The 27,271-nt window shown below is 58.1% G+C and overlaps 1 protein-coding gene across 2 annotated transcripts in view; it reads right to left on the bottom strand.

Annotated features, from left to right (window-relative positions):
- STK32C (serine/threonine kinase 32C) overlaps window positions 1-27,271 on the bottom strand; it is an 81,773-nt gene that overhangs the window by 12,230 nt on the left and 42,272 nt on the right. The window contains exons 1-6 of one of the 2 annotated variants that reach the window (XM_067023875.1): window positions 24,324-24,545; window positions 23,924-23,979; window positions 3,109-3,260; window positions 1,517-1,690; window positions 598-635; window positions 407-496 (exon numbers count right to left, since the gene is read on the bottom strand). In XM_067023875.1, coding sequence (XP_066879976.1) covers window positions 407-496; window positions 598-635; window positions 1,517-1,690; window positions 3,109-3,227 — 421 coding nt within the window. In that variant the 5' untranslated portion in view covers window positions 3,228-3,260; window positions 23,924-23,979; window positions 24,324-24,545. Of the gene's footprint in view, window positions 1-406; window positions 497-597; window positions 636-1,516; window positions 1,691-3,108; window positions 3,261-23,923; window positions 23,980-24,323; window positions 24,546-27,271 lie in introns of those variants that run through there. The other variant, XM_059054987.2, reaches the window with a different exon arrangement.

The following is a 27,271-nucleotide window of genomic DNA, read 5'->3' as shown; positions in this document are numbered from 1 at the left end:
ATGTTCTTAACAGCCTGACCCGTCCCCGGCTGCTGTGCCTGTAGGTTAGTGACCCGACGACCGCACCAGCCACAGGTTGGGGAGGAGATAGGCTGGCAGGCCGGAGGGAGGCGGGCCGGGAGGGGCGGGGCTCGGAGGAGAGCGGCCGGCAGGCTGGAGGGGGACGCGGGCCGGGAGGGGCGGGGCTCGGAGGAGAGCGGCCGGCAGGCTGGAGGGGGCGCGGGCCGGGAGGGGCGGGGCTCGGAGGAGAGCGGCCGGCAGGCTGGCGGGGGCGCGGGCCGGGACGGGCGGGGCTCGGAGGAGAGCGGCCGGCAGGCTGGCGGGGGCGCGGGCCGGGAGGGGCGGGGCTCGGAGGAGAGCGACCGGCAGGCTGGCGGGGGCGCGGGCCGGGAGGGGCGGGGCTCACCCATGTACGGCTTGGTCCCGGCCAGCGCCGTCGCCCTCTCGCCACCCTTTATGATGGTGGCGATGTTGAAGTCAGTCAGGTGTGCGTGTCCTGCGAGGAGAGAGGACAGCACGACTGTCCCAAGGGGACGTGTCCTGCGGGCGGGGGCGCAAACCCTCCGCGGCTCTGGGCTCACACGCCTATAGGCTCACCTCGCTCATCCAGGAGGATGTTATCGGGCTTCACGTCTCTGTAGAAAGAGCAGGAAGCAGGGAGATGAGTCCAAAGATCCCGGCAGGGCTGGGGGTTCCCACGAGCTGGGTCCTAAGACCCCCTCCCCACCTGGCAGCACCCTGGCAGAGCGGGGTGAACCCAGCCCTTCACCTCCTGAGGCCAGACGGCAGGGAGAATGCCCAGCACTGGACGCCGAGGGGCACCGAAGCCCCCAGAGGACGAAAGCAGAACCCCCTGGCCTGGATCCCCGAGGCGGGGTCCTCTCTCAGAGCCCCGCGGCTGCGCAGAATTCTCAACTGGGGGTCTGTGGCTCCACCAGCTGGCCTCAGGCCTTGCCTTCCCAACCTCTCGGCTCTCAGTAAATGTTCAGTGCCTGCACCATGGCCAGATAACAGAATCCCACAGGCAGAAACGCAGAAATCATGTCTACTTCATTTTATACCACATGGGATTTTGTGTTTTGTCCTGTGGATGCAGCTTTATCTTTCTCATTTCATCTGCCTTCAAATGTTAAAATTAGTTTGAATGTTAAAATGTTAAAATTAGTTTGAATTTGCCAAAGACATGGCAGATGGGCAAAAGGGCACGTGCTGGGCGGGGGCAGGGATCCTGCAGTTGAACAGACCAGATGAAGCCCCCCTCCCCACCCCATGAAGCCCACCAGCCCTCTGTGCCCGGCCTCAACTGGGGCTGCTCAGACAGGACCCACCCCAGCTGGCCATCGTATGTGCAGCCATGGGGCTGGCCTCGGAGCCAGGCACTGACGGGCCGGTGCCACACCTGGGGGCGTCTGCGGGTAAGGGCAGGGCAGAGCACACAGGAGCCCATCTGGGTCCTGCTGGAGGGCGGCACCCGCAGGCCTGGGCAGGCACCCCGCCGTGTCAGGTGTGCACACACCTGTGGATGATGTGCTGACTGCGCAGATAGTCAAGGGCCAGGGCCATTTCACAGATGTACAGCCTCACGGTGTCCTCGGAGAACTGGACGTTCTGCTGCAGGTGGTAGCGCAGGTCTCCGCCCGGCAGCAGGTCCACCACCATGAACATGTCCTCCTCGTCCTGGAAGGAGTACCTGTGGGCACCGTGGGAGGACCTGGCATGCGCACGGCTGGGGCGCCAGAGTCACAGCTCCTGCCACACCTGACGAGTCCCCCCATGAGGGCCCTGGCCCCAAGGCCACCCCACACCAGGCACTCCCAGGAGGGGGGCCCTGCCCAAGGTGCTGACTCCACCCCTGCTGAGGAGCCACCTGGAGCCAGAGCCCTGGGGAAAGACAGAGAGGCCTGTCCCCGTGGGAGGTGCCCAGCTGGGACAGAGATGCCCATGACTGACTGATGGACGGTGGAACACAGCACTGTCTCTGGGCCATTTTCCTGCTGCCCTGGTTTCCTCTTCTCCCAAAAGGGGATAAAGATATCTGCCCTGGAGGGTTGTTAAAGAAGAAATTGAGACAGTGAGGAGAAATGCTCAGGTAGGGCTGGGCAAGGGACCAGCTTCTAACAGCCGGCAGCTGTGGTTGTGGTGGTCGTGGTGATGATGGTGGTGATGACGATGGTGATGGTGGTGGTGGTGGTGATGGTGATGGTGGTGATGATGGTGACAGTAGTGATGATGGTGATGACGGTGATGGTGGTGACGGTGCTGATGATGGTGATGATGATGGTGATGTTAGTGATGATGATGATGATGGTGGTGGTGGTGACGGTGATGATGGTGGTGATGGTGAGGATAAGGATGATGGTGATGATGATGGTGATGACGGTGATGGTGGTGGTGGTGGTGGTGGTGGTGGTGGTGGTGGTGACGGTGATGGTGGTGATGATGGTGACGGTGGTGATGATGGTGATGACGATGGTGGTGGTGACGGTGATGGTGGTGGTGATGTTGGTGATGATGGTGGTGATGATGGTGATGATGGTGGTGGTGACGGTGGTGATGTTGAGGACGGGGATGAACGTGATGAAGAAGAAGACAGTGATGAGATGATGAAGACGGTGGCAGTAGGAAAACAATGGTTTAAGGACCTCAGTCCACTTCGTAATCTCTTCTGTGAGCTCAGATAATCAACTGGCTCTCTCAAGAGTAAAGTTACAGAGAATTAATTTTTCATGTCACGTTCCTCTCTCTTCCCACCAGAAGCCACACTGTTCTCATTCTAGGGGCTCGCAGGACTCCAGGGAGAGCGGAAGGGGTTGATCTCACTGCAGGCTCCCCCAGCCCCCAGCTGGTCTTGGTGTCCAGTTTGTGGAGGAAACTCAGAGTTAGGCGCTAAAACTCTCCCTCCCTGACTTCAGTGCCAGAAACTTCGTGTGTCACAGGCATCCTCTGTGGGGAAGTCGGGGCTTCCTGCAGGCCAGGAAGCCCTGCGTTAGTGCCGCGTGTGTGTACGTGTGGACACCTCCCAGGGCACTGGGAAGTGAGCGGGGGGAGACGGGGGGGGGAGGGGGAGGGCGCCCAGGGCAGGAGAAGGGCTCCACCCTGCCGGCTCACCAGAGGTTCACCAGGAAGATGTGCTCGATCTCCTGCAGGATCTCCAGCTCCCGGAACACATTGCGGACCTCATCCCGCTCAATGCACTGCTGCTTGTTCATGTACTTCATTGCGTACATCTTCTCCGTGTCCCGCTTCTGCACTATGCACACCTGGGGGCAGAGAGCACGTCAGCACCGCTGCCGGGACGGGTACCGCGGCCGTAACCACACTGAAATGACCGGATTTCACGTCCTTGGCGGGACAAGTCTCCTTCGCAGACTGAAGCTGGGGGGACCCGGCCTGAGAGCACAGAGGCCGGGGGTGTCCAGGCCTGCGTGGTGCCCGCGCCCCTCACCAGCCGAGACCTGGGCTCCCCCTTCCCAGAGCTTGGGGCAGTGACTGGCTCAGAGGGTTGATGGGGCACGAACGAGAGGACCCCCCGCCTGGTGCCCTGCGCCGGGGAGCCCAGAAGCAAGAGCTTCTGTTCCCACCAAGCACAGGCCGCCGTCCCCATCACAACACGGACCCTCCCAGATGGTGGGGCCCTTGTACAGCTCAAATCCCAACCCTCTGAGCAGCGGGCTGCAGTGTCGACACTGCCAAACACAGGGCTAATTGCTTGCAGAGACCAGGATGCAGAGAGGAGTGAGAAGCACAGAACAAGGAGAGACTCGGCCTGGGGTCCCTCGTGGCCAAGGAGCATCAGTCAGAACCCGACAAAGGGAACCAGGGTCAAAGAACAAAACACTGGGCTGCAGAACCAGTGCCACGCCCCCCACTCAAGTGGAGAGACCATCCCCCCAAGACAGATAACCCCAAGCCATTTCCCACAGACTTCAGTCTCCAGATCTTCAAGGAGTGACAGCCAGGGACCTGGAGAAAGTGGAAAATTCTGGAGCTCCGGATAGGTGGGGGACTGTTCCAGATGCCTCACCCAAAGGCAGGTGGCCTGGCACTGATCAGACATCTCAACGGGCACCAGATCTTGGGCCAAACGTGCTGGATCCAACCCTTTGGTGAAACCCACGTCCCTCACGCAGGAACGCATCTTAGAAACGCAGTGACTTTTCCAAATGGGTGAACAAACTGTATAACACGCTTTCAAACCACCTTAACATCCAACATCCTTAAAGACACGGGCAAGTAAGAGCAGTGAAATATCACACAGCCGCTGGAATAATATTTATAAATACTTTTAATGACGTGTGACAACTTAAAAAATGCCAAGGGAAAAGGTCAAGCTACATTACTTAATGCAAACAGTGTAGAGATGACACACCCGTATAGGCAGAAGCCAGACCTGCGCTCCGGCACACAGAGCAGCCACGCTGGGGCTGGGGGCAGGGCACGCCGAGCACCCCCCCCCCACCCCGGCTTTCGTTCCTGCAGCGTCATCGTGGCGCCATCTGGTGGCAGACGCCCGAGGCCCAGGCGCACCCACGTGGTGAGGCAGCCCGAGTCCTGCACACCCACGTCTCCCCGGTACAGTGACCCTCACGGGCACAGCTGCGCTTTCGAGGTGACTCCACGCTCACCCCCGCGTTGCCCACAGGCCGCGTCAGGAGCCCCAAGAGGCAGAGCTGTGACCAGCTAAACGATGGCCCCCACGGATGCCCACATCCTCGTCCCCAGACCTTGTGAGCATGTGACATCACCTGCAAAAAGGACTCTGCAGGTGTGGTTAAGCTGGTGATGTCAAGGCAGGAGGCGGTCCTGGCCGGTGCAGGCAGCCCTAATCATAATCACAGGGTCCTCGCGGGGGCGGAGCAGAGACAGAAGAGGGTCTTGCTCGGCTCTGGCGCCATAGGCTGCGCAAGTCAAACAACAAGCGTTTCTCTCATGTATTCCCTGGAGGCTGGACGTCCAAGGCCAGGGTGCTTCCTCGCTCGCAGGGGGCGCCTCTCGCCGTGCCCTCGCGCGGCCTCACGCACTGACATCACGTAGAGAGAGCCAGCTCTGACCTCTTGTTCTTACAAGGACTCCACTCCCGGCACGGCACGGGGCCCCTCCCTCCCGGCCTCGTCCAACCATCACAAACACCATCACCCTGGGGGCTGGGCTGCAACGTGGACCTGGGGACCCAATCTGGGCCACGCAGAAGGAAACATGACACCTGGAGGAGTTGCAGCTCTGGGACGGACTCTCCCCTCCAGCCTCCGAGGCAGCACGGCCCTGTGGGCCCCTTCATCCCACCCCAGTTAGACTGAGGCCAGGCCTCTGGCCTTCAGAACCGTGAGAATAAATGGGTGCTGTCTTCAGCCACCCAGTGTGTGGTCACTCGTTACAGCAGCCCCGGGAAACAAGTGTAGCCACTCAGCCCTCCGGGTGCCCTGAGGGACCCGGACGAGGGTCGGTGCCCCTGCCATGGAACAGTGCTTTCCAAGCTGCTAGGGCTGCTCTGGGCCATGACGGGCGACCTGTCACTGAGTACGCCAGGCCCTGCTGGACAGAGACTGGCCGGGAGAGAAGCCAGGGCCGGCGGCCACACCGCAAGGCCCTTAAAGGCCACTCATTTTAGGACAGTGGGCCTTTCGGAATCTTTCCTCTCATTTCAGCAAACGACCCCAAAGTCGCCCTGCGATGGGCAGAGGGCTCTCCCCAGCTGGCTGCCCCGGGCACTGGGGACGCACACCCAGAACCTTCCAAGCTGCCCGAGGGCAGCACGGGCTTGACTTAATGTGCTTCCATGCGTCTCCATGTGCCTGGCCCTGGCCTGAGAATGTCACCCAGAAATGCAGACTGACAAAGGGGCGACAGAGACCCGGTCCTGGGCGGCTACGTAACTATGTGTGATAAAGTGCAGTTACACCAGTTAAAAGCCTGTCACATCTGCTCTCCAAATGCCTTCTCAGGACCTCTGAGCCTGTGGCAGACTTCTCCTCCACCTCCCGCCATCCAAAGATCCGAGGGGCCGAGAAGGAAGCGGCCGGCAGGGCCCCAGAGGGGCTGGGAGGGCTGCCCGACGGGGGCTCCTGGCCGAGGTCACGGGAGAAGAACCCCAGAGCATCTGCACATGCCGGGGGGCACATTCCGTGGCTGTCAGCCTGGCTGAGTGCCTTGGGAGCTCTGAAGGCCAGTGCCTGCCCCTGGGGCTGCCCCCAGGCTCTGCACGATTCCCTCACTCGGCAGGAAGAACACCCCTACCTACCCCAGCTGCAGGGAAAGGCCCTCGAGCCCTCTTAAGTGTGCAACTTTAGCCTCCTTCCCACCCTTGGCCTGGAGCTGGGAGACCGGGCTGATGGGTGCTACCTTTGTAGGCTGCCAACCTGGGCAAGAAAAGGAAATGGGCCTGTTATGCAGACATCAGCCAGAAACACAAGTAAAATTCTGCCACTGCCGAGACGCAAGGCCAATGGCTCCCTCCCAGAGAGCCCTGATGTAGAAACACCACGTCCCAGAGTAATATTAGATCCAACTGCAGCTGCTACAGCCGGCTTCTGACCACACAGACCAGCCAGGGCAATGCCACTCGCTCTAGTGGACGCCGCCTCAGGGAGGAGAGCGCCAGCTTCCCGCGGGCTGTGGTGCAGCCAGGCAGCACCTCCACCACCAAGAGGAACTCAAGGCACCACAACCAAGCCACTGGGCCCGATTTTCCGGACACAGTGAAATTCCGGAAACGGAAACCCCCAACGTGGCCACCAGGCGGCCTCACGGCAGAAGGGCTGGCCATCCGTGGACTGAGGGTTCTGGATCCAGAGGAGGCTGTTAGAGCTGGCCTTGGCCTCAGCATCACCCGGCCCTGCCTGGTGGAGGGAAACCTGGGCCCGACAGGACAGGAAGGGCCCGTGCGCCGAGGACCACACCGGCCCAAAGGGCGGGAGCCCGCTGCAGCTGCGTGCGGCCGCCATGCAGGAAGGACAGAAAGAAGCCCGGAAAGGGTGCTGCCGATGTCAGTGAAGACGGCCTCAGGACAGTGATTTTCTTCTGAAGTTTCTGCATTTTCTAGACCATTCTTTTTTTAAGATTTATTTATTTACTTAACTTTATTTACTTTTTGGCTGCGTTGGGTCTTCGCTGCGGTGCGCGGGCTTCTCATCGCGGTGGCTTCTCTTGTTGCGGAGCACGGGCTCTAGGTGCACGGGCTTCAGTAGTTGTGGCACGAGGGCTCAGTAGTTGTGGTGCACGGGCTTAGCTGCTCCGCAGCATGTGGGATCTTCCCAGACCATGGCTCAAACCTGTGTCCCCTGCATTGGCAGGCGGATTCTTAACCACTGCGCCACCAGGGAAGTCCCTTCTCGATCACTTTTAACATTATTGCTTTGAAAGCCAGTCGAAATTTTCAAAATGAAAATAAGCGGAGGGGGTCCTGGGAGAGCTGACAAGAGCTGCAGGATCACTGGCAGAGCCCCTTGGGGGTGGCAGAGATCTCTCGTGACTCTTCCCTTCCGAATGCAGACGGGCGGGCGGGAGACACTCGTGAGAGCTGGTCTGCGAACGTGACTCTGGGGGGCGTGGTGTTGGGAGTCCGTGGGTCATCCGTGGACGTACAGTGCCCAGGAGTGGTCACCGCTGTCCTGTCTCTTGTGTGTCACTTGTCATTCAGAGCCATACGGGCCTTTGCCAGCTCCCCCCAGACTGCCTTGTCTGTGCTGCGACATCTCCGCGTAGCCTGTCCAGCAGGCACAGCTCAGCGGGTGCTCAGTTCAGGAGAGGCTGAGTTGTTTTTGACCACCTGTGACACGGCGGTCTTTGCGGAGAAGCTCTGGATCTTGGTGAGGGCTGCATCTTTTATGCCCTCTTCGGGGACGCCTCTGTGTCCATGGTTAAGTCACAAAAGGCTGATTGGTTTTAAACCATGAAAAGGCTCATTGGTTTAGAGTCACATTAAAATAGGCAGCCATTTAAAGACTTAACTTTTATTTACCAAAGATTATCCCAGATCACATGAACCTGAAAAACATTTGGATTAGTTTCTGTATTTCTGAGAGTTTTAGAGATACTTAATTTATATAAGTGCTTATTTTTCTAGTCCTAGGACTAGACGTGACATTCTGTGTCTTCTTTTTAATTTAATCTTCCCATAGGATGAACAAAGAGTGTATTCATAAAAAAAGAGGTCATAAAAGGTTTTTCTTTACCTTTTGAGTAATCTGCCTAGAAAACAAAGATTCTGTGTCTTAACCAAACAATTTCCTGTGCTTCCTTCGTGTTGCCTTTATCAGGTCTTTCATTACTTAGAAAAACCAACTCTTCTCAATATCAAAAGAAGTAAATTTTCTTTTTCCTCAAGTATGTGACTTCCTATATTTGCCTTTAAAATCTTTGTCACTTCAGAAACTAACACAACATTGTAAAGCAATCATACTCCAATAAAGATGTAAAAAAAAAAACTTTGTCACTTAGGTTCAATGGCTAAATTTTGTTTCATAGTGACCTACAATCTTATTTAATCGTGTTTTCAACTTTGTGACATTTTTACAAACTTTCCAAAATCAAATTCAAAATAAAGTCTTTTCTACCCTGAACTAAGTTTGGGATTTTCAAGAGGGCCCCTGGAGAATCTGAAAAGATTATCTTAACTTATAAAAATAGAGATATTAAACTAATTAGGCATATCTGATATGTTAAATTACATGGGAAATATTGTCAAATGAAAACTGGTGATAAATCTTCTCTAGATTATATTTGTATGGGTATATGTTACTTATATATAAGTGTTTCCAAAGTTATACAAAATGGTTAGAAATTTTTCAATGTCCTCACTATATAATCAGTCATAATTCCAATTATTATCTTAAAATACTATATGCCACAGAAATAACCAAATTTCCATGTCAATTGCATCATTTTTGCAATAAACTCATCAGATCTTTGAGCATGGCTATTTTTCAGTCTTTAGTCATTTACAGATAGTTACTGTTTTACTCTGATGCTTTCCTGAAAGCTTTTTCAATGAACTTCAGACAAAAGTGCTTCATCTTTAAAAAGTTCATGGAAAGAACTCTGACAAGGACCCTGGAATACAGGTTTCTGGTAACGAAAACCACACCACTGAACCAGATGAGCCTTTCTAAAATCTAGTGGAAAAACTGATGGGTTCATAAAACCACTAACCCAAGATCAAGGAAAACAAGAATTAATCACATGGGACTAAATGAACTCATGAAGATGATTATCATTTTTATGACTTTTTGTTTGAAGCACCGTTGGTTTTTTAATGTTCTGTTTTCCGGGCTTAAGAAATTATTTTTCTCTTTCTCTTTAAGCTATTAGCTTACGGCAATCTGGAAAATTGTACCTTTGTAAACGGAACTGAGACATTTATCTTTTCTCCCAACCTGATCCCTCCAAAATTCAGAAACTCTTATTGAATGTCCTGTTTTCATGACAATATAGTTATTTACATATAGGGTCAATAGAATATGTTCTCCTTGTAACAGGATTTAACTTAAAACATTGATTATGCTACCAGACTTCCGCTGGAATGTCATATTTTAAAATGATCAAGTGGTTCTAGGTATTTTCACCATAAGAACCTTTGCTGCAAGCAGAGACAACTGATTGGCCATAATACGATTTTGCCATAAAAGATAAAATAATAAAAATAAAACTAAGAGAGACATTTTAAAAGACTTTAATGAAACATGAAAATTAATAGCAAAAAGTTTTAAGCATTTTATTGTAAAAAATAAAAATGCAAAAAATATTTGAATACATTTAACATCTGTGTAGATTCATGATTATAGTTGTATTTGGGTATAGCTTCGAAAAAGCAATGAAACTTCCTTTCTTAAAAGTCGACCAACCATTAAGGATTCAAGATTTAATGTTGGATGTAAATTCTTTACGATATAAAAAAATCTGCTTTCTCTCTGGATTTCCCTGGAAGTAAAATGAACAGACAAGGGATGCTGCTGTTTTGTGTCAATATATGGAACGTACATAACTAGTAGTACATATCTGGGCTACACGGAAACATTCCATCACATGCTCAGCCCTTGTATTTCTCCAAATCATCTCCGCCAGATTCTGTGCCAAATACCAAAATTCTGTCTACATCATGTTCTCCACCATCAAACAGCAAAAAGGTTTCACGACTCTCAAGAAATGTATACTCATCAGGAATCACGTAACCATTTCTCTCTAGGGAATAGGAGGAGCCTAAGTCTTCTTTTTCTGCCAACTTCCAACACTGCATATGATACATTTGGGAAAGATGGCGTGAGACACCGTATCTAAACTAGCTACAGGATTCATAATTAATGCTCTCCAAGACTTCTGTGAATTACTAGCCACCTCTTTTATATTTGCTGTAGTTTGGGAAACTTTTGGTTTTGATGGGTGGGAGGGATGGCTGTGCCCATGAAGAATTTGCTGACTGACATGTTATTTTCAAGCGTAGTTTGCAATCTGGCTTTTACGGCATTGAAACCCAACTGTCAAACCAAACTGTCAGCCAGTTATTTTATCTTTTACAGCCCATTAGATGTGCAGGGAAACTGCTTGGGACAAAGATGTTTACAGCGAAAATACCTGACACTCGAATCAGGTTTGACCACAGGCTAAGGTCGACCTTATGGAGCAGTGCTTGTAAAGCCCCGGGAAGTTATGGCCTAGTGCCTGGCTCACCGGGCTCATGACCTCACAAGTGAGTAAAGGTCACTTTTTAGCAGGTCCAGGGATCTCAGGATGTTTGGGGGACATCGAGAAGAGAGGAATGCACCCAAATTCATGGGTACTGAAGGGACACTCTGGTGACAAGTTGCTGGCTTCGCTTCTTAGCCTCGAGCGGCTTTTAAAAGTCTAATCTGGAATTCCTTATAAAAGTTCCAGCAAAGCAGACTTAAAAGACCTACATGTTCAATCTACCCTTGCTGCACTGATATCAATAATCAGGCCAAGTTTAATGAAACCAGACTGATTTTGCAAACAAATTAATCTTCAATTATCTCTATTAAGAACGGGGGTGACTGTAGGGAGAGAACTCTGCTTCAGTAAAAGTACAGCACACCCTGTGGGGTGTCGAACGGCCACGTCTCTCTGTCAGCGATTAACACTTCCAATTTCTCTCCTACCCTTCTGACCTGGAATCACGAGACATGAAAACTTCCCCTACAAGCTGAAGCTTGACGACTTAGTATAAACTTCAGAGAAATCGCACAGGTTACGTGTGGACCATCCCCATGGTGCTGGCTGGAGGCTGCTCAGAGCTCACTCGACGCCGTGGCCACACGCCAACTGCGGCCCAGGAAAAGCAGCGGAACTGCCACCACCTGCCCTTGCCCCCCCCCCGCCATCCAGGGAGGCACGGATACCACCCTCCTGGAAGTGCCCCCAGCTGACCACCCTCTGGACTCAGACTCGGGTGGACATTTGGCTTTTCCTTTGTTTCCACAGAAGCACCTCCCATTAAACGCTAGTTGCTCAGACCATGAGACCCTGCAAAGGCCTCACTTCGGCGGGAAGGCCCTCCGACAACGAGACACGACTGCTTAACTAAACTGACCTGTTCTCAGGACTGAGAAACTGGTACACTGAGACATGGAGCAGTTCACAGCCGTGACTCTTCCCGACGGGGGGTGTTGGGGGGAATCAGGGAGGTGGGACACGCCCTGAAAGGTGCACTCTGGCCACGATCGCCTCCAGCAACCACCCTCACAGAGCAGCAGGGCAAGAGGGCACGTGCCCCCCCCTTCTCTCTGCAACCAGGGAATCACCCGGCTGGATGATCTATCCTCAGGACGGGAAGTCCAGGCCGAGAGCATTCTGCGCAAGGAGGCCTCGCTGAAGCCTTTTTTCTCCTCCTTCGGCCTCCCACGGACTCTAGTCACCTTTCCGCGTCGCCGCTTCGTCCGACCCAGCACAGAAACGTTCAGGTTTTGCCTCTTCTCTGGGTCTTCATTTCCTTACGAGGGCTCCAGCATCACCCAAAACTTACGTTATACGTGTATGCTTTTTAACGTGAACTTACATTAACTGTGTATGCTTTTCTCCTGTTCCTCTGCCTTACGTCACTTTAATTCTCAGGTCCGGCTGAAAACGCTAGGGAGGAGACGGGACACCCGGCCTCCCCTCCAGCCCCAGGCGGGGCCGGCCCGCGGCCACCTCCATTCCAGACCACGCGGGAACACATCTCTGTCGTGTGAGACCGCCCAGCTGTGGTGCTTTGCCACGGCCCCGAGAACGTTCTGCTTCCTGCCGGCTCCCGCTGGCCTCCCCCAGGCACCCTCCCTCCTCGCTGTCCGGGCGGCCCCAGTGCAGCCCACGCCCTGAGCTCCGTCACGATCCTGCCCCCCGCAGGCGGCCGGGACCAGCCCCCGGAGGCCCGCGGCCGCCGGGCACACTCACATCTGTTTGAGCCGCTGCTGGTCTTGCCCTGAGAGTCGGTGGCATCCGAACGCTCTCTGGCGGGGCAGCTGAAAAGGGCTTTAGGACCCAGCGGCCCAGCTGGAAGAGGCCCCTGCAGGCTCCGCAGAGCCCCCGACGGGAGAGGCCCCAATCAGAGGCCGTTTAAAGCGCTGGGGTTTGGTGCAGAGGGACCCCGGCCGCAGCTCACACAGAGCAGCACTTACGGAAGGGCCGGAAAGCCTCTGGCATTTTATGAGCAGCCTGCAAGGCTGAGAGCATTGGTCCCATGAAACCATTTCCTCAAATGGAATTGGTCTCGGCTTCTGAGCTGCGTCCTCCCATAATCGACTTAAGACAGACAGAGCAAATGGAATTAGATCTGAGGGTGAAAAGGTGCCCAGATCCCAGGGCACCGGGGCAGCCCCGGGCTTTCCGTGTGACATGCCACTGGCTGCAGCGGTGCCTCCAAGGCCTGGAATAGTTGGTGACAAGTGGCGGGGTGATTTTCATTTTAACTGAATGCTGTTTACACGTTTGGCAGACTTTTTTCCCCTGGAGCGGACAAGTTGGTCACATAATTCATAGGGAAAGACAATCAAGTAAAAATAGCCAAGAAGAAAACTTTAAAAGAAGAGCAAAGGCAGGGACGTGAGCCCTATCCGGTATCAGAGCGTGTTACATAAACCCCTGTGACAACGCGCGGTCCTACAGCGGAACAGGCAGCAGGCCAAGGGGCAGGAGAGAAAATCCAGAAATAGACCCAACTGCATAAGGATACTTAGTACATAACAAAGGCAGCATCTCAAATTTACGGAGAAAATAGACTTTTTATGAAAAAATGGCGTTGGGATAACCGAACAGCTACATAAAGAAAAGATGCAATGGGATCCATTCGTGACACTTTATAAGCCAGAATAAATTCCAAATGCATAATAGGCTTAACATGATTAAGGAAACACAGACGTGATGAAGGAAACAGGATGGGGTCCACTATAGCTAGAAGGGGGGACATATCCCTGTGGCCTCAAATCTGAAAGCAACAAGGAAGAAGACTGATAAACACGACGACATACAAGTAAAAATGTTTTATGTGGAAAAAACCCACATAAACAAAGTTGAAAGACAAATAATAAACTGGGAAAATATTTGCAGCTCATTTAGAAATAAAAGGTTAATATCACTAATATGTAATGAGGCTTTACAACTAAAAAAGACCATCAGCCCAAAAGAAAAAGGGGCAAAGGATGTGAAAATGGTTTTCCAACATTTTTAAAAGATGCTCAGAGCTTCCCTGGTGGCGCAGCGGTGGAGAGTCCGCCTGCCGATGCGGGGGACGCGGGTTCGTGCCCCGGTCCGGGAAGATCCCACGTGCCGCGGAGCGGCTGGGCCTGTGAGCCGTGGCCGCTGAGCCTGCGCGTCCGGAGCCTGTGCTCCGCAACGGGAGAGGCCACGGCAGTGAGAGGCCCGCGTACCACAAAAAAAAAAAAAAAGAAGAAAAGAGAAGATGCTCAACCTTTCTTGTCATAAAAGAAACGTGAGATGCCATTTCTCGCCCGTCAGGCTGGTGGAGGCCCAGCCCTGGCAGCAGCCGGGCACAGGCCCAGGGGTGTGCGAGCCCCACGGACGGCTGGCGTGTCGGGCAGCATCACACGTGCATCCATCCTGCATCCCACGCCGTCCGCTTCTAGGAACCAACCAGAAGACGCGCTGGGTCATGCGTGAGGCACGATACCCATGGTCCCGCCTGTGGACGCAAAGCTAGGAAGCAGCCTAACACTCACCAGGAACACATATGGTCACAGGACAACGGGCCCCTACATGCCCACGTCCCAACCCCTGGACCCTGTGAACGTGCCACCTCGTGTGGCTAAGGGAGCCTGCCGATGGGGGTACGTGAAGGATGTTGAGATTTAGGGGTTACTCTGGATGATCCAGGTGGGCCCAGGGTAACCAACGGGCCCTTCGAAGGGGGAGAGGAGGTGGCGGTGGGGAGGTCAGAGAAGAGGTGACAAAGGAGCAGAGCTCTCGGGAAGGCAGGGCCACAAGCCCGGCGACGTGGCGCCTCTGGAAGCTGGAAAAGGCGGGACACGGGTGCTCCCCCGAACCTGCAGGGGGGCCCCGCCCTGCCCCACTGCGACTCTAGCCCAGGGCTGACCAGTCTTAGACTTCCGACTCCACGACTGTCAGGTGAGGCGTCTGTGTTGCCGCTGCCGTGGGAGCTCGTCAGCATGCGCACCCCGTGGCGGGCTGTACGGCTACCAAGGGCAGGGATCGGGGTGGCTCTGAACGAAGAGCGGGACTGCCAGAAACACCATCAAGTCAAAGGCAGAGTGCAGAGAGCGCGTGAACAGCAGGCTCGTGGGCATTTAAGAAGCAGGTCACGTGATTATAGTAAAAAGAAAACAATGGAAATATAAACCAAGCTTTTGCAAAAGGGATATTCAGGGAGGGAGGGAGACGCAAGAGGGAAGAGATGTGGGGACGTATGCATATGTATAACTGATTCGCTTTGTTGTAAAGGAGAAACTAACACACCACTGTAAGGCGATTACACTCCAATAAAGACGTTAAAAAAAAAGGGGATATTCGTGGGAGGAAGGCGGAAACGGGACAGAAGGAAGAGCAGTCGGGGCTATACTTTGTCTTATAGGCTTTTAACCTGACATCATGTAACTATCTGACATAATCATTCAATTTAACATAAAAGGTAATCTCTAAAAACTGAGAGCAAAGTAAAAACGTAACATTAATTGCACACCCAGGCCTCCGCCCCCCTGGGGTCTCAGGCAGAGGCTGACCTGGGCCTTCGGTCCCACGGGGACAGGTTGTCAGCTCAGTCCAGGAAACGTTCTCCAGACCCGGTGCCTGCATCTGAGCCTCGGCGGAGAAGACCCCATCCCAACCGAGGCCATCGCCCCCACCCCCGTCTCACAATCACAGCTAGAGAAAACAATAGAAACCTGAACAGAACCGAGCAACGTAAAAAATTATCCAAATTGAGCATAAAAGAAGTTGAAATCCTGAACAGGACAATAAACAGAGATCTAAACAGAAATTAAAGCTCTACTATTAAAATATCATCAGGCACCATATGATCAAGCAACTCCACCGCTGGGTATGCGCCCAGGAGAATCGAAAGCAGGGACCCAAACAGCTGTTTGCACACCCGGGTTCACAGCAGCCCGATTCACACTCACCTAAAGGTGGAAAGAATCCAAGCGTCCATCCGTGGCCGAGCAGAGCAGCAAAATGTGGTCCATCCACGTAACAGAATGCTATTTGGCCTCTAAAGGAAGGAGATTCTGACACAGGCTACAACATGGATGAACCCGGAGGACGTCAAGCTAAGTGAGTTAAGCCAGTGACAATGTGTGACTGCACTTACATACGGTACATAGATGAGCCGGATGCACAGAGACGGAAAAGGAGAGCTGAGGTTACCAGGGGCTCGGGGAGGGGGGAGGGAGTTAGCGTTTAATGCGGACAGAGTTTCTGGTTTTTAGGGAGATGAGAGAGTTCCCGAGATGATGATGGCTGTACACCAGTGTGAACGTACCTAATGCCACTGACCTGTACGCTTAAAAGTGGTAAATTTTATGTTATGTGTATTTTACTCTGATTTTTTTTTAAAGTTAATATCAAGCCAACGCACGTCCCAACTAATGGAGTCAAGAAACAGCACTGCTCGAAGGTCTGGGCGCGGGGCTCTCTGACAGTGGGGACAAATCCATGACGTCTGCTTGGGCTGCCGCCATGGACCGGCCCTGCCTTGCGTGGGCAGTGGGCAGGGGCGGGCGGCAGGCGGGCTTGCCTTCAAGGACGCCGCCCACGGCCCCCCGAGACCACCTGTGCGGTCACAGCCGAGGGTGTGATGTGAACACGGAGCCTGGGCCGAATGTCCGGGGCACAGCACGCAAGCACAGGCTTCTGAGACCCAGAGTCCAGATCGGCGCCTGGACGTCTCAGGAGAGGGGGCTTCGAGCCTGGTCAGGGAGCCGGGCGGCGAGGGCAAGGGCCAGAGCGCAGACTCGCCGCGGGCCAGCGTCAACACCAGAGATCACAGGGCTGAGGACGGACTGCAGGCAAAGCTGTCTCCAGCAGCCCTGGTGGTGGCTGTCGACGGCCAGCTTCGAATCCCAGAGCCCGACACCGCCACGCTCTCGGCCACGGCTGCCCTCTCCTCACGGCGTTTCCGCCATAAGGGATGCACGGAACCCCGGCAGCTCCTCCTGGGTTAACTCAGCACGATGTCACAGCAGCGCTCAGGAGGGCTGACCATTTGCCACCCGCCGAGGTGTTGCCAGAGCAATCGCAAGCAAAGGCTTCTCACTCAGATGGCAGTGGGGGGAGGCTGGGCAAGGTGGCATCGCTGGGGTGCCCTGAGAACAGGGTCCGGGGAAAGAGGCGAGGCCAAGGGCCCCCGGGACGGCCCTTGCCCTCCCTGCAGCCACTCTCTTGCTCTCCCACGCCCCTCACCCCCCAGGTCCACCCGAGGGTCCAGGGGGCAGGAGACTCCTCGGATGGCTGGGACCATCTTACTTCTTTCCCCACAAACTGGAGAAACGCAAAGGCCTGGGCCTGGGCTCTGGCCACTTCATCCCCCGAGGCTGGTGCTTTCCTTCCCTCCCCCAACGATCACCCAAGCAGCCCTCCTTCCGCAGGAGCAAGAGGCCAGGGATGAGCATCTCACCCCCAGGCCGGGCCCAGGTGACCAGAAAAGGGTCCCTGGGCCTCACAGCTGGAGAACAGCCCCCATCCCTGCCCTATTTCATAGCAAGCGGCCTGACTCGGAACCCACGGCCTCCTGACAGGCCTGGGCTGGGGGAGGGCAGAGGGTGGCCAGGCCCTCCTACCCCAACATTGACTGCGGCAGGCACCCCAGAAGCAGCGCGTGTCAGTTCCAGCCCAGCCTTTGTGCAGACGCAGAGAGAGGAAAAAGGGGCGCCGTGGGGTGTGGGGCAGGCAGAGCGGTGGGGGAGAGGAGGCCTGGCTAGTGAGGGCAGGACCCCACTCAGAGTCAAGAAAAGGCCCCGGGAGCCAGAGGGGCTGGAATGCAGGACGGAGCCCTGGACGCCCCTGCTCAAACACCACGTCCCGCCCACTGAGCAGAGCTCCACATCCAGAGCCAGGGCCTCTGGGACTCGCCAAGGGATGCCCCGCCCCCGCTCCCAGGAGCCAGCCTATCCTCCCGCAGGCCTGTGCCCATCAGATGCCTCGACACTCACTTCCTAATGCTGCCCGGTCTGGCCGGCTGCCCACCGTTAGGGGCTCTGCAGACCCCAGCCGAGAGTGGAGACCCACCTCTGCCCCACGGACAGCATCAGGGGAGCACATTTAGCCCCAAACGGCCCTGGTTAAGGCAGGAGGGGGCCTCACTATTCCTGGCAGGGATCATCCACAAGCTGGCAGGCCACCACCCTCCGCCCACACCTGGGACCACCCACATCCCGCACCCAGCACCGCCCCTGCCCTCAGCAGCTGAGGGCAGGCAGAGGGCAATGGGGGTGGAGGGGAGTGCGGCAGGCCGGGGGGCAGAAGCCGCTGTTTGCAATAAACTGAAAATAAAACATATTCACAGTAACAGAGGAGATGATACGTAACAGCTGAACATAAAACAACTACAAGAACAATATCTAGTAAACATGACAAAATGTGAAGGATCCCCAGGGGAGTAAGATAACAACTGTCCTCCCATTTAGTCTTAAGATGCGACGATTCCTACTCAGATCTCAATGAGTTTATTTTTGATCTTGACGAAATTATTTGAAAGCTCAACTGGAAAAATAAATACACGAGAGCAGCTGACGTTTTGGAGGATCATAAGCCGGGCGGCTGTAAACGCTCTGAAGGCTTGGGGGTTGGGACAAAACGGAGTCCCTGAGTCAGGGCAGAGGCCGCAGAGAGCAAAGGACAGGCAGCGGTTCCCCCTGAGGACAGACAGACGGACGGGTGGACAGAGCAGCTGAGCTTGCCAACTGAAAAATGTTAAACTCCAGAGGGAGTGAAGTTCTTTTCCCAAACAGAATATTTTCTTTGTTCTGAGTGTAGAAGTAGTAACGATCGTTGTAAACAAAGGCCAGTGTGAGACAAAGCTCCGGGTGGACACGGGCAGACGTGATGGCCTCCCGAGAACTCAGGGAGGACGCACGGGGCCTGGGGGCCAGAGGAGAAGGGAGGCCAGGCTGGCAGGAAAGGAAGGAGGGAGGGGGAAGAGATGGGGAGGGCGGGCGGGCAGCGATCAGGCCCGGGTGTCATTAGAGCAGCTCCTGGGCAAGTTCCATCTGGAGAGACGGGATATTTGATTCTTACCGCTCGCCCACCGCCCCACCGCCGGGAAAAAGATGGGGAAGCCACAGGCGTTCCCTCTAGAAGTAGAAACACGCCTTCCGTGTCCTCAGGTAAGCAGAGCCCTAGTGCGAGTCTAGGCTTTTGGGAGGAGCGCTGTGGCCAGAGAAGGGCCAAGGGACACTCTGCCCCCTTAGGCAGCAGACTGGGGCCCAGCCCCAGGGGTCAGCGTGGTCCCGGAAGCTGCCACCACCCTGTGCACACGTGCGGGCCCCCTCAACAGAGCCTGTCCCAGAGAGGCCCTGGGGGCTGCGACCCTGCACTGGGCTGCAAACACCACTGATCACGAGGGTCGGGGGCTCGGAGCAAACGCCCATCGACAGGTCCTGCAGTAATTCTGTGATAGTGCAGCATGGAGCTGGAATTCAATTTCCTGGCTGCAAATCAAACCTGGCTGGCAGTGCTGGCGGGGAGGCCCCCCGGCGCGCACACACGCGCACGCGCACACGCACACGGGGGCACGGGGGTAGGGTGGGTGGGTGGTGGCGTTTGAGGGCTAGGCCATCACCGACACCCACAAAAAAATAGGCCGATTTTCTCCAAGTCTTAATTTTTCCACGGAAACGATCTGCCTTGGAATAAACTGCAGCCACATCGTCCAGCTGGACAGAACTCAGGGAGACCCAAGCTGAGGCGGGGAGCTCATACCCATCACACCTGAAAAGCACCCTGATTCCCAGGAGCCGCTGAGTACTGGCCCTGAGCTGGGCAGCTGGAGGCCGGGGTGCCTGAAGGACTGCCTGGGACCTTCCAGTTCCTGTGAACGTGGCCCCAGACGAGGAGGCAGAGCCTTGCTCCCCAGGCCCCCTCCCCAGCAGGGGCCCCATAAGTCTCAGGCGCCAGGGACCCGTGGCCACGCACGCGGAGGGCGGGGCAGCCCCGAGCAGAGGGGCCCAGAGGGCAGCCACACGTAAGGCTCACGTGGGCCGCAGCCGGGGAGACGGGTGCCCAGGTGGGGGACGCACACCCCAGGGTGGCCCCAGGAAAGGGCAAAGCACGGGTGCCACAGCTCACAGGTTGGGCCCCAGGGCAGGCAGTGAGGCTGCAGCTGGAGGAGTCAAGGGCGGGGAGGTAGCCCTGCCCTCCTCCCAGGGGGGCCCGTTGCCCGTTCACAGTCCCCACGTGGCCCCGGGGAAGCCCAGGACTCCGCTCCAGGCCCCGCTGGGCACTCACTGCGCGCCGAGGGGCCGCTGAGCTTCAAAAGAGCTGTGTCCACGTCAGCTCAGGGCCCAGGCCTGGGGGCTTCGCAGAGCCAAGGATTGAAGGGGAGTGGGGGCTGTGAACGGGGTGGGGTAGGGCCTCAACCCCGGGGGGCCCACAGCCGGAAGGAGGGGGCAGGGGCATGTGTGGAAGAAAAAAATTTGAGGGCAGCCTCTGTGGATGGAACAATGCAGGGCAGCCCTGCCTCACCCTGAGGGTGGGTTCCTTTCAAGGAAGTTTCTAGGGCACCAATGAGGGCCTGCCTTGGGGTGGGGCAGGAGACGACCCAGCACAGGATGCTTATGAGGGCCCCCCCGACCACCGAACCCTTCAGTCCTGTGGCTGGAACCGCCCTGGCGTTCATGAACTGAGCAGAGACTAAGCCATGAGCAATTCCAGAGGAAAAGGCCTCTGGGAGTTTGGTTCTTCATGAGCCAGAGCCGGAACCTGGGACAGAGGCAGGCAGGACCCCAGAGGCCAACCCCAGCGGGTAGGCGGGCAGAGGTGGCGGTCTGGGACCTACAGCTTGGTCCACGGGGCTGGTGCCCCCAACACTGACCCAGGGGCTGGTCTGAGGTTCCCCGGCGGCAGCCTCGGGCCTGGGGCAGGGAGTGTGGTCGGGGGTGGGGAGGAAGGGAAAAAGGGGAGGAGGAGAGGCTGGCTGGAAGGGCCCCAAAGGCCAAGGTCTGAGCCCGAAGCCCCACCCGCCAGGCTCCCCACTCCACGCAGCCCTGTGAATGAACCCTGTCTCCGACCCCCACCAGCCGCTGCTCCTGCTGGGAGAAGACCCAGCTACGCCAGCAGACGCTCTGTGCAGGCAGGGCAGTGAGGTCCAAGGAGGGACTGCCCAGCTCACAGGGACCAACTGCAGCGCCCCGGGGCCCCTGCCCACCCTCTGCTTGTCACCGATGACTGTGGATCCCCGCAGCCCACGCCCCGACTGCGGTGAGTGGGGCAAGGCAGGAGCCCGCGGTCACACCAGCCAATCAGGGGGCTGCCCCAGGCCATCTCGGGCCAGGGCGGGAGGACAGCGGCCCTCGTCTCTCTGGCCACGGAGCTCGGAGGTCATCCAGAGCTGAGCCGGTGAGAGTGGGCCCGGGTGGGCAGAGACCATGAGCCCTGGCAGGCGCCCAGCCCAGCTCAGCGGCCTCGGGGGCCTCCCCCGCCCCACCGCCCTTCCCCACCCTGGTGACATTAGCTCTTATCTGTCACCCCTTTCGGCTCTCTTGAATTAAGCATGTGTCACCTGCAGTCTGAGATTCCGGGTACGACACACAGTGCCTGGCCGGCGGCTGCCAGAGCATCACCCACGGAGGGTCATGGAGGTCCACAGCCCCACTGCACCTGTGGTGCCGACCCGCCCCTCCCCCAAGGAGGTCCGCCGCTGGGGGCTCACATCTGCACAGACACGGCCGTGGGAAGCCTCCCAGCTGCCAGCGCCGCGTGGGCACGGGCACGGGGGCGGGCGGGAAGTGTCCTGTCCGCGGCATCTGCTCTGGGGACGGTCCCAGCCTCCTCGCGGAGTCAGGTGGCCATGACGTCCCAGAAGGCCCACGGACAGAGCCCAGTCCACCCCCCAGGCTAGTGGGGGCTGTGTTCTCCCCACTCGTGGCTGCTGGGCCGGACCACCACCAGCTTCCGCCCTGCCTTGGAGAACGAAGCTCTCTACCCTGGGATACGATTTCTCCAAGAACTGGGAACTTGGGAGGGGCTGGGCGTTGTTAACTGGGTGCAGGAGTCCAGCTTCACAGGCTGGAGACGGCGGGGGGACGGCTGCACGACAGTGGGGACGAACTTCATGCCACCGAGCTGTGCAGTTAAACATGGTTCCGGTGGTACCTGTCACGAACCATAAAAAATTGGAAACAAAACCCAACACAACATCCAGTCTTGTAGCCAAGGACCACACACAGCAAATGTGGATAATCCATCTCCAAGAGTTACTGCCCTGAAGGGTAGAGCAACCACGAGGAAAATGGCCACCGTGCTGCGGGCAGACGCGTCACGTCACACACACCGACCCCTGTGCCTCCGTGCATGGGGGTGTGGGGGTGGGGGAGCGTCGGTGGGCCGCTGAACATTCACACCCACTTGGCCGAGAGGGGTTCCCCAGCAGTTCGTAAAGCCGGTCTTCACTGGATGTCCGGGCGTGGCTGAGCCAGCGTGCACCCTCTGGAATAAGGCCACGTGTGAAGGGTGCGCACGCGGCCCCGCCATGCCCGCTGGAGCTGGCTCCAGATCTCACTCCCTGTCCTCATGGGGTCACCGCCCAGCCACCGAGAGCAGCGGAAGAGGACCAGAGCCCACATTCCAGACACACAACCGGCACCGGCACCCGCGGCCCAGAGACCCCGGAGGCCTAATTAGGGAGCAGGAAGCAGCCCTCCAATTACACTGTAACCTGCGTCTGAAGATAAAACTCTGGCAGTACCCCACACCTCCTCCTGTCACCCCACTCCTGGGACCCCGTGGCCAGCTGGGTTTTCAGAGCCAAGAGCTCTCGGGGGAGCCAGAATCCCGGGGTCTGCAGACACTGCGGGTCGGGCGGGCTGCCCAGCTGTGCACCTGAGGGGAGCACAAGCCCCTCGCAGGGGTGCAGGGGTGCAGGGGCCCCAACCTGGGGGCCGATGGGGGTGGGGACAGGGCAATGCGCCACCCACCCCAGTCAGTCTTCGCCCCAAGGGGCCCCAGCTTCCCTCCCCGGCCCATTTTCCAGTCATCTGCATGACACCGTGTCTCCCTGTGTAAGCCATCCCTCCCAAACCCAGTCTCGGCTGGTGTCCTGCCCCCGGGGGCGGGGCACCTTCCCCTAAGCACGCCCCCCCCCGCCTGCCCCTCCGCCTCCCACACACTGGTGCTCCCGTGGGAGAAGCCAGGTGGCGGAGACCGTCTCAGGCGCCACCAATGTCTGACAAGCTCACCAGCCGAGGACCTCATCTTTGGATCGACCATCTCTGCACAGTCAACAAAAGGCCCAGGTCCATCGGTCATCTCCTGACTCCGAGAGACGCTCAAAACGCTCTCTCCCTGACGCATACGGCATCTCAGTGGATTTGTGCAAAGGGGCTAATCTGCTCTGGCTATAATTTCCCCAGACCTGGTAAAACCTACGGCAGCACTCACTGTGATACAATGAGATGGAGACAGTTAACAGCATTCTAATGCCCTGGCAGTCTGCTCTGGCAGCACAGCAATCCCTTTAAAAGGCTTACAGGGCTTACACAGACGGCGTCCAGGCAGCTGTGTGGGGCGCAGGGACGCAAAGGCCTCGCTGAAAAGAAACTGTCCATTCAGAAGTGATTCACTTCAACGGGCCTGCGAGGCAGAGTCCCGGGAGCTAATTTTAACCTTTGCAGAGTGCTCCTTAAGCCTCTTTGAGTTGTAACTACCCCCCATCTCTAGGCAGGACAAGGTGACAATCAGGAAGTCAGATCTGGCCAAGAGAAGCGAAGCAAAGTGGAGAATAGGTTCCGGAGGTCTTTCTGGAGAAGTGCAGCGTGGCCGCCCAGCCTGGGTCCTGCCCCTGCCTGACCTGGAAGAACGGGCACAGGTGAAGCCTGGCCTCTGGGCTCCTGCTGCAGCAACGGTGTCGGAGCGCCACTGTGGCTCCAGACGCCGGGCCTCAGCTACACCACGAGCGGCTTCTATATGAAACGCTTCCCTCTCAGACCTCGAGCCGGCTCTGTCCCTAAGGAAAGCTGTTCTGCTGCAACATGGGCCTTGGTATGGAGAGTGAGGGTGTCAGGGTCTCAGCCCTGGAAGAGCCCGGGGGCAGTGCCATCTGCACCCTCAGCTCCTGGCTAAGCGACAAGACCCCCAAAGACCTGGGCTAAGAAACCCTAGCAGCGGTGAGCTCGGCTGACAGTCCACCCTGCGGCCCCAGCATCGTCGGGCTGCTCGGCAGGAAGCACACCCACACCCTCCACCCACAGACCCAGCTGGGGCCGGCCTCGCTCACACCGTTGTCCAGCCTCGGCCCCCTGCCGGCTGGCCTTACCTTGCCGAAGCTGCCCTTCCCGATGGCACGGAGAATCTGGAAGTGGTCCAAGTTCACTGCAGAGAGAACAGAGGGATGCCAGGTGAGGTGGCAGAAAGGCCCTGTACCTGCCACGAGCCCCCCCGTTGGAGCAGCCCGAGTGCCCGTACGCTGCGGGGAGCTCCCACACTGCAGGGCGCCCCTGCAGCCCTTCGGCGGCCCACCTCCCCCAGGGCCTGGCGCTGCAGGGCGGGCCTGAGCCGAGGCGGAGGGGGGCTCCTGGGGGCCGTGCAGCCCCTCTTGCCGGGCTCACTGTGGGGGGAGGCCAGGCCACAACGCCCACAGACGGGACACGATCAGACAGGGCAGCTCAGCTCAGCCCCAGGCACCCCGCAGCCCCCCAGTGAAAGCGGCCCCCAACCTGCAAAGACCCATGAATGAGTGGCCCGCCCTCCGAGTCTCGCGGAGGGCTGTGCCCCGTGGGCGTCTCTGGACCAGCTTGAGGGGAGCCTGCAAGGGCCCCGGGATAGATAATGGGCCGTCCACAGCCTGAGGGAAACCACTCGATGCCTAATTTCTACCGACTTTCTTCACAGAATCGGACAGCGAGCCCCACCCCGGGGAAACTGCAGCTCTTCTATCTGTCACAGCCCTGCCGAAGGACGCCCCCGCCGCCGTGCACCAGCCTGTCAGCGTGAAGCCCTGCGGAGGGGAGGGGGCGTGGACAGCTTTCCGGGGCTCCCCCTTCTGTTTCGAACCTGACGCGCTCTCTGCACACACGCCACGGGGGTTCACGACGTCCACGCAGGCTTCCCCTCATATTGCTCGGGGGATCGGGTCTCTACCCAGGCCCCGGCCAGCCTGGCCTGTGTGCCGCATGTCCGTGCGGCCCCAGGTCTGTGCCCCCCAGCTCTCTACTCCCCAGGTCTGTGCCCCCCGAGGTCTGTGCACCCCCAGGTCTGGGCCCCTAGGTCTGGGCCCCCCAGGTCTCTACCCCCGAGGTCTCTGCCCCCCAGGTCTGGGCCCCCCAGTTTCTACCCCCCAAGGTCCATGCGCCCCCAGGTCTGTGCCCCACCAGCTGTCTGGGGTGGTGACCAGGTATGGGAGGCTGGAGACACAAGGGTTGACGGGCACAGACCTGGGGGCACAGCCCGTGAAGAGGCCGCCCCAGGCTGCCCCCGCCTCCCTGTTCACAGCGCCCACCCAGCTCAGAGGTTGCCTCCTGAGGCCGCTCCGACACTCAGGCACCGGGGCCTCTGTCCACGCGCTTCCGTGCTCCCCACCGCACCCAACACAGTCAGAGAGCCTTGTCCGTTCGGCCATCTTGTCACAGCGCAGCCTCGTTCCCCAGGGAAAACCTAAATACACTCCGTGGCTGCCCCCTGCGCTAGGGCTGCGCTAGGGCTGCTCGGGCCGTCCGAGGAACCCCAGGGGCCCTGCTGCCGACGTCTCCGCCAGACAGCACAGGAGGGCCGGTCTCCAGCAGCGCCTTTGTGCGTGTGCATGTGTGTGCGTGCGTGTGCGTGTGGGGTGGGGCGAAAGTGAGGGAGGAGGGGGCCCGGCACGAGACCCCAGCACAGCACCTCCTCCAGAGCTGCGCGTCTTCGTCCGCCAGTGGGGCTCAGCCCTCCCGTCTGGGGATGGAGCCGGGCACCCAGAGGTGACAAAGGCGCCGGGACCGGCCCGGCAGGAGGACACTGCCCCGTGTGAGCAGGGGTGCCTCTAAGGCGTGTACCGGTCAACCTGCACTAGCACAGCCGGGCTGACCAGGCTACCCCAGCACCAGCTCCCACAGCCAGAGAGGTGGATGGCGGGGCAGCCCCAGCCCTTGCAGGGACAGTGTCCCCGCGTCAACCTGGGACTGGCCCCTGCCACTGGCACCTGTGTGACCTCGGGGCGTGGGCAGCGGGGAGAGGTTGGGGCATCAGGAGCACCGGCCTGCGGCTGCCGTGCAACAAAGAGACTCGGGCCTCTGCTGGGTGGCTCGGGGCCCAGGGACCGCCCGGCCCCCGCCCAGTCTCCTCCAAGGCCCGGCCTGTTGCCGCCTGGGGGCCCCTGGGCTCCTTCCTCCCTTGTCAGAAGCACAGGAGGCCCGCACGCCCACGTGCCCGAGGTCAGCGCAGCCTCGGCTGCTCCCACGAGGAGCCGAGGACGAGGGCCCTGTCCCAGGCCCAGCCCAGGAACCACCGGAGGGCCTGCGGGGGCCGTCCTGCTGTGCACGGCGCCTTGGGGGCAGGAGGTCCAGCCCAGCGGACCCGGGCACAGAAGTTACGCCATCCTTGCAGGGCAGCTTGCTGTGCTCCCTGCTCACACACACACACACACACACCCGACACACACACACACACACCCGACACACACACACACACACACACACACACACACCCGACACACACACCCCCAGCAGAGCCCCGAGCACGGGCGCCCCAGGAGTTAGCACGGTGCTCAGCAAGGAAATCACCATTTTTAGAGTCACTTTTTCAGGACAGGAAAGATGGGAACGAAGCTGCATTAAGAGGTCAGAAGCACAGGGAAGTCCCTCCATGTAGAGGGGGCTGAAACAGGGGCTGAACGGATGGCTCCTCTCCTCCCCAGAGAGGTCGGGAGGCTGAGGGCGCCGAGCCAGGCTGCGGGGGGAGCCCAGCCTGCGGTCTGCTCTGGGAGGCCCACGGTGCCGGCCCTGTGTTCTTGACACAAGTATCCCCACTTCCTAAGACACCGGCAGGGCGGCCGCAAGAGGGCAGACGGTGCAGCGGGCGGTCAGGGAAGCCGCTCGGGGAAGACGCGGGTGGGGCAGGACCCCGGGCGTGGCTGCCAGGCTTCTCGAGGGCAGCGAGGCCAGGTCCCCGGGCAGAAGCAGGGCTGGGCAGGGTGCACATGGCATCAGGCCAGAAGCCACAAGCAAGGAACATGCCAGAGGGTGGCAGCCCCAGCGCCGGTGACCCTGCCCGGAGGCGGGGCCAACCTGGACCCTTCCAGGTGAGCCTCAAGCCCACCTGGCTAACCAGAGGGTCGCTCTGCCCTCCAGGGACTGGGGGCTGCTCAGGGGACCCAAGGACCGCTGCTCCACCCCGATGCCCACGCCCGGTCTACCCCCGCCCACCGGCTCTCACCCCCTCCCGAGACCCCGCCCCACAGCCCCCGCCAGCGGAATCCGAGACCCCCTGCTGCTCTGGACCCCCTCCCCCACCCCACGCCTGCTTCTGGCCACACACAGCTGTTCCCGGAAGGACCAGCACCTCCCACGAATGCCCCACCCCCCGGCCCACTGCCGACACCTTCAGCCCCACCTCCGGCTCTTGTCTGGGCCTTAGAAGGAGGTGGGAATAAAGGAAACCCACTGACCGAGATCTGTCAAAACAGTGGCGG

The sequence above is a fragment of the Kogia breviceps genome, chromosome 2, assembly GCF_026419965.1.
Source record: "Kogia breviceps isolate mKogBre1 chromosome 2, mKogBre1 haplotype 1, whole genome shotgun sequence".
In the NCBI taxonomy this organism is placed as follows: Eukaryota; Metazoa; Chordata; class Mammalia; order Artiodactyla; family Physeteridae; genus Kogia; species Kogia breviceps.
This window is presented reverse-complemented; position numbering and strand designations above follow the sequence as displayed.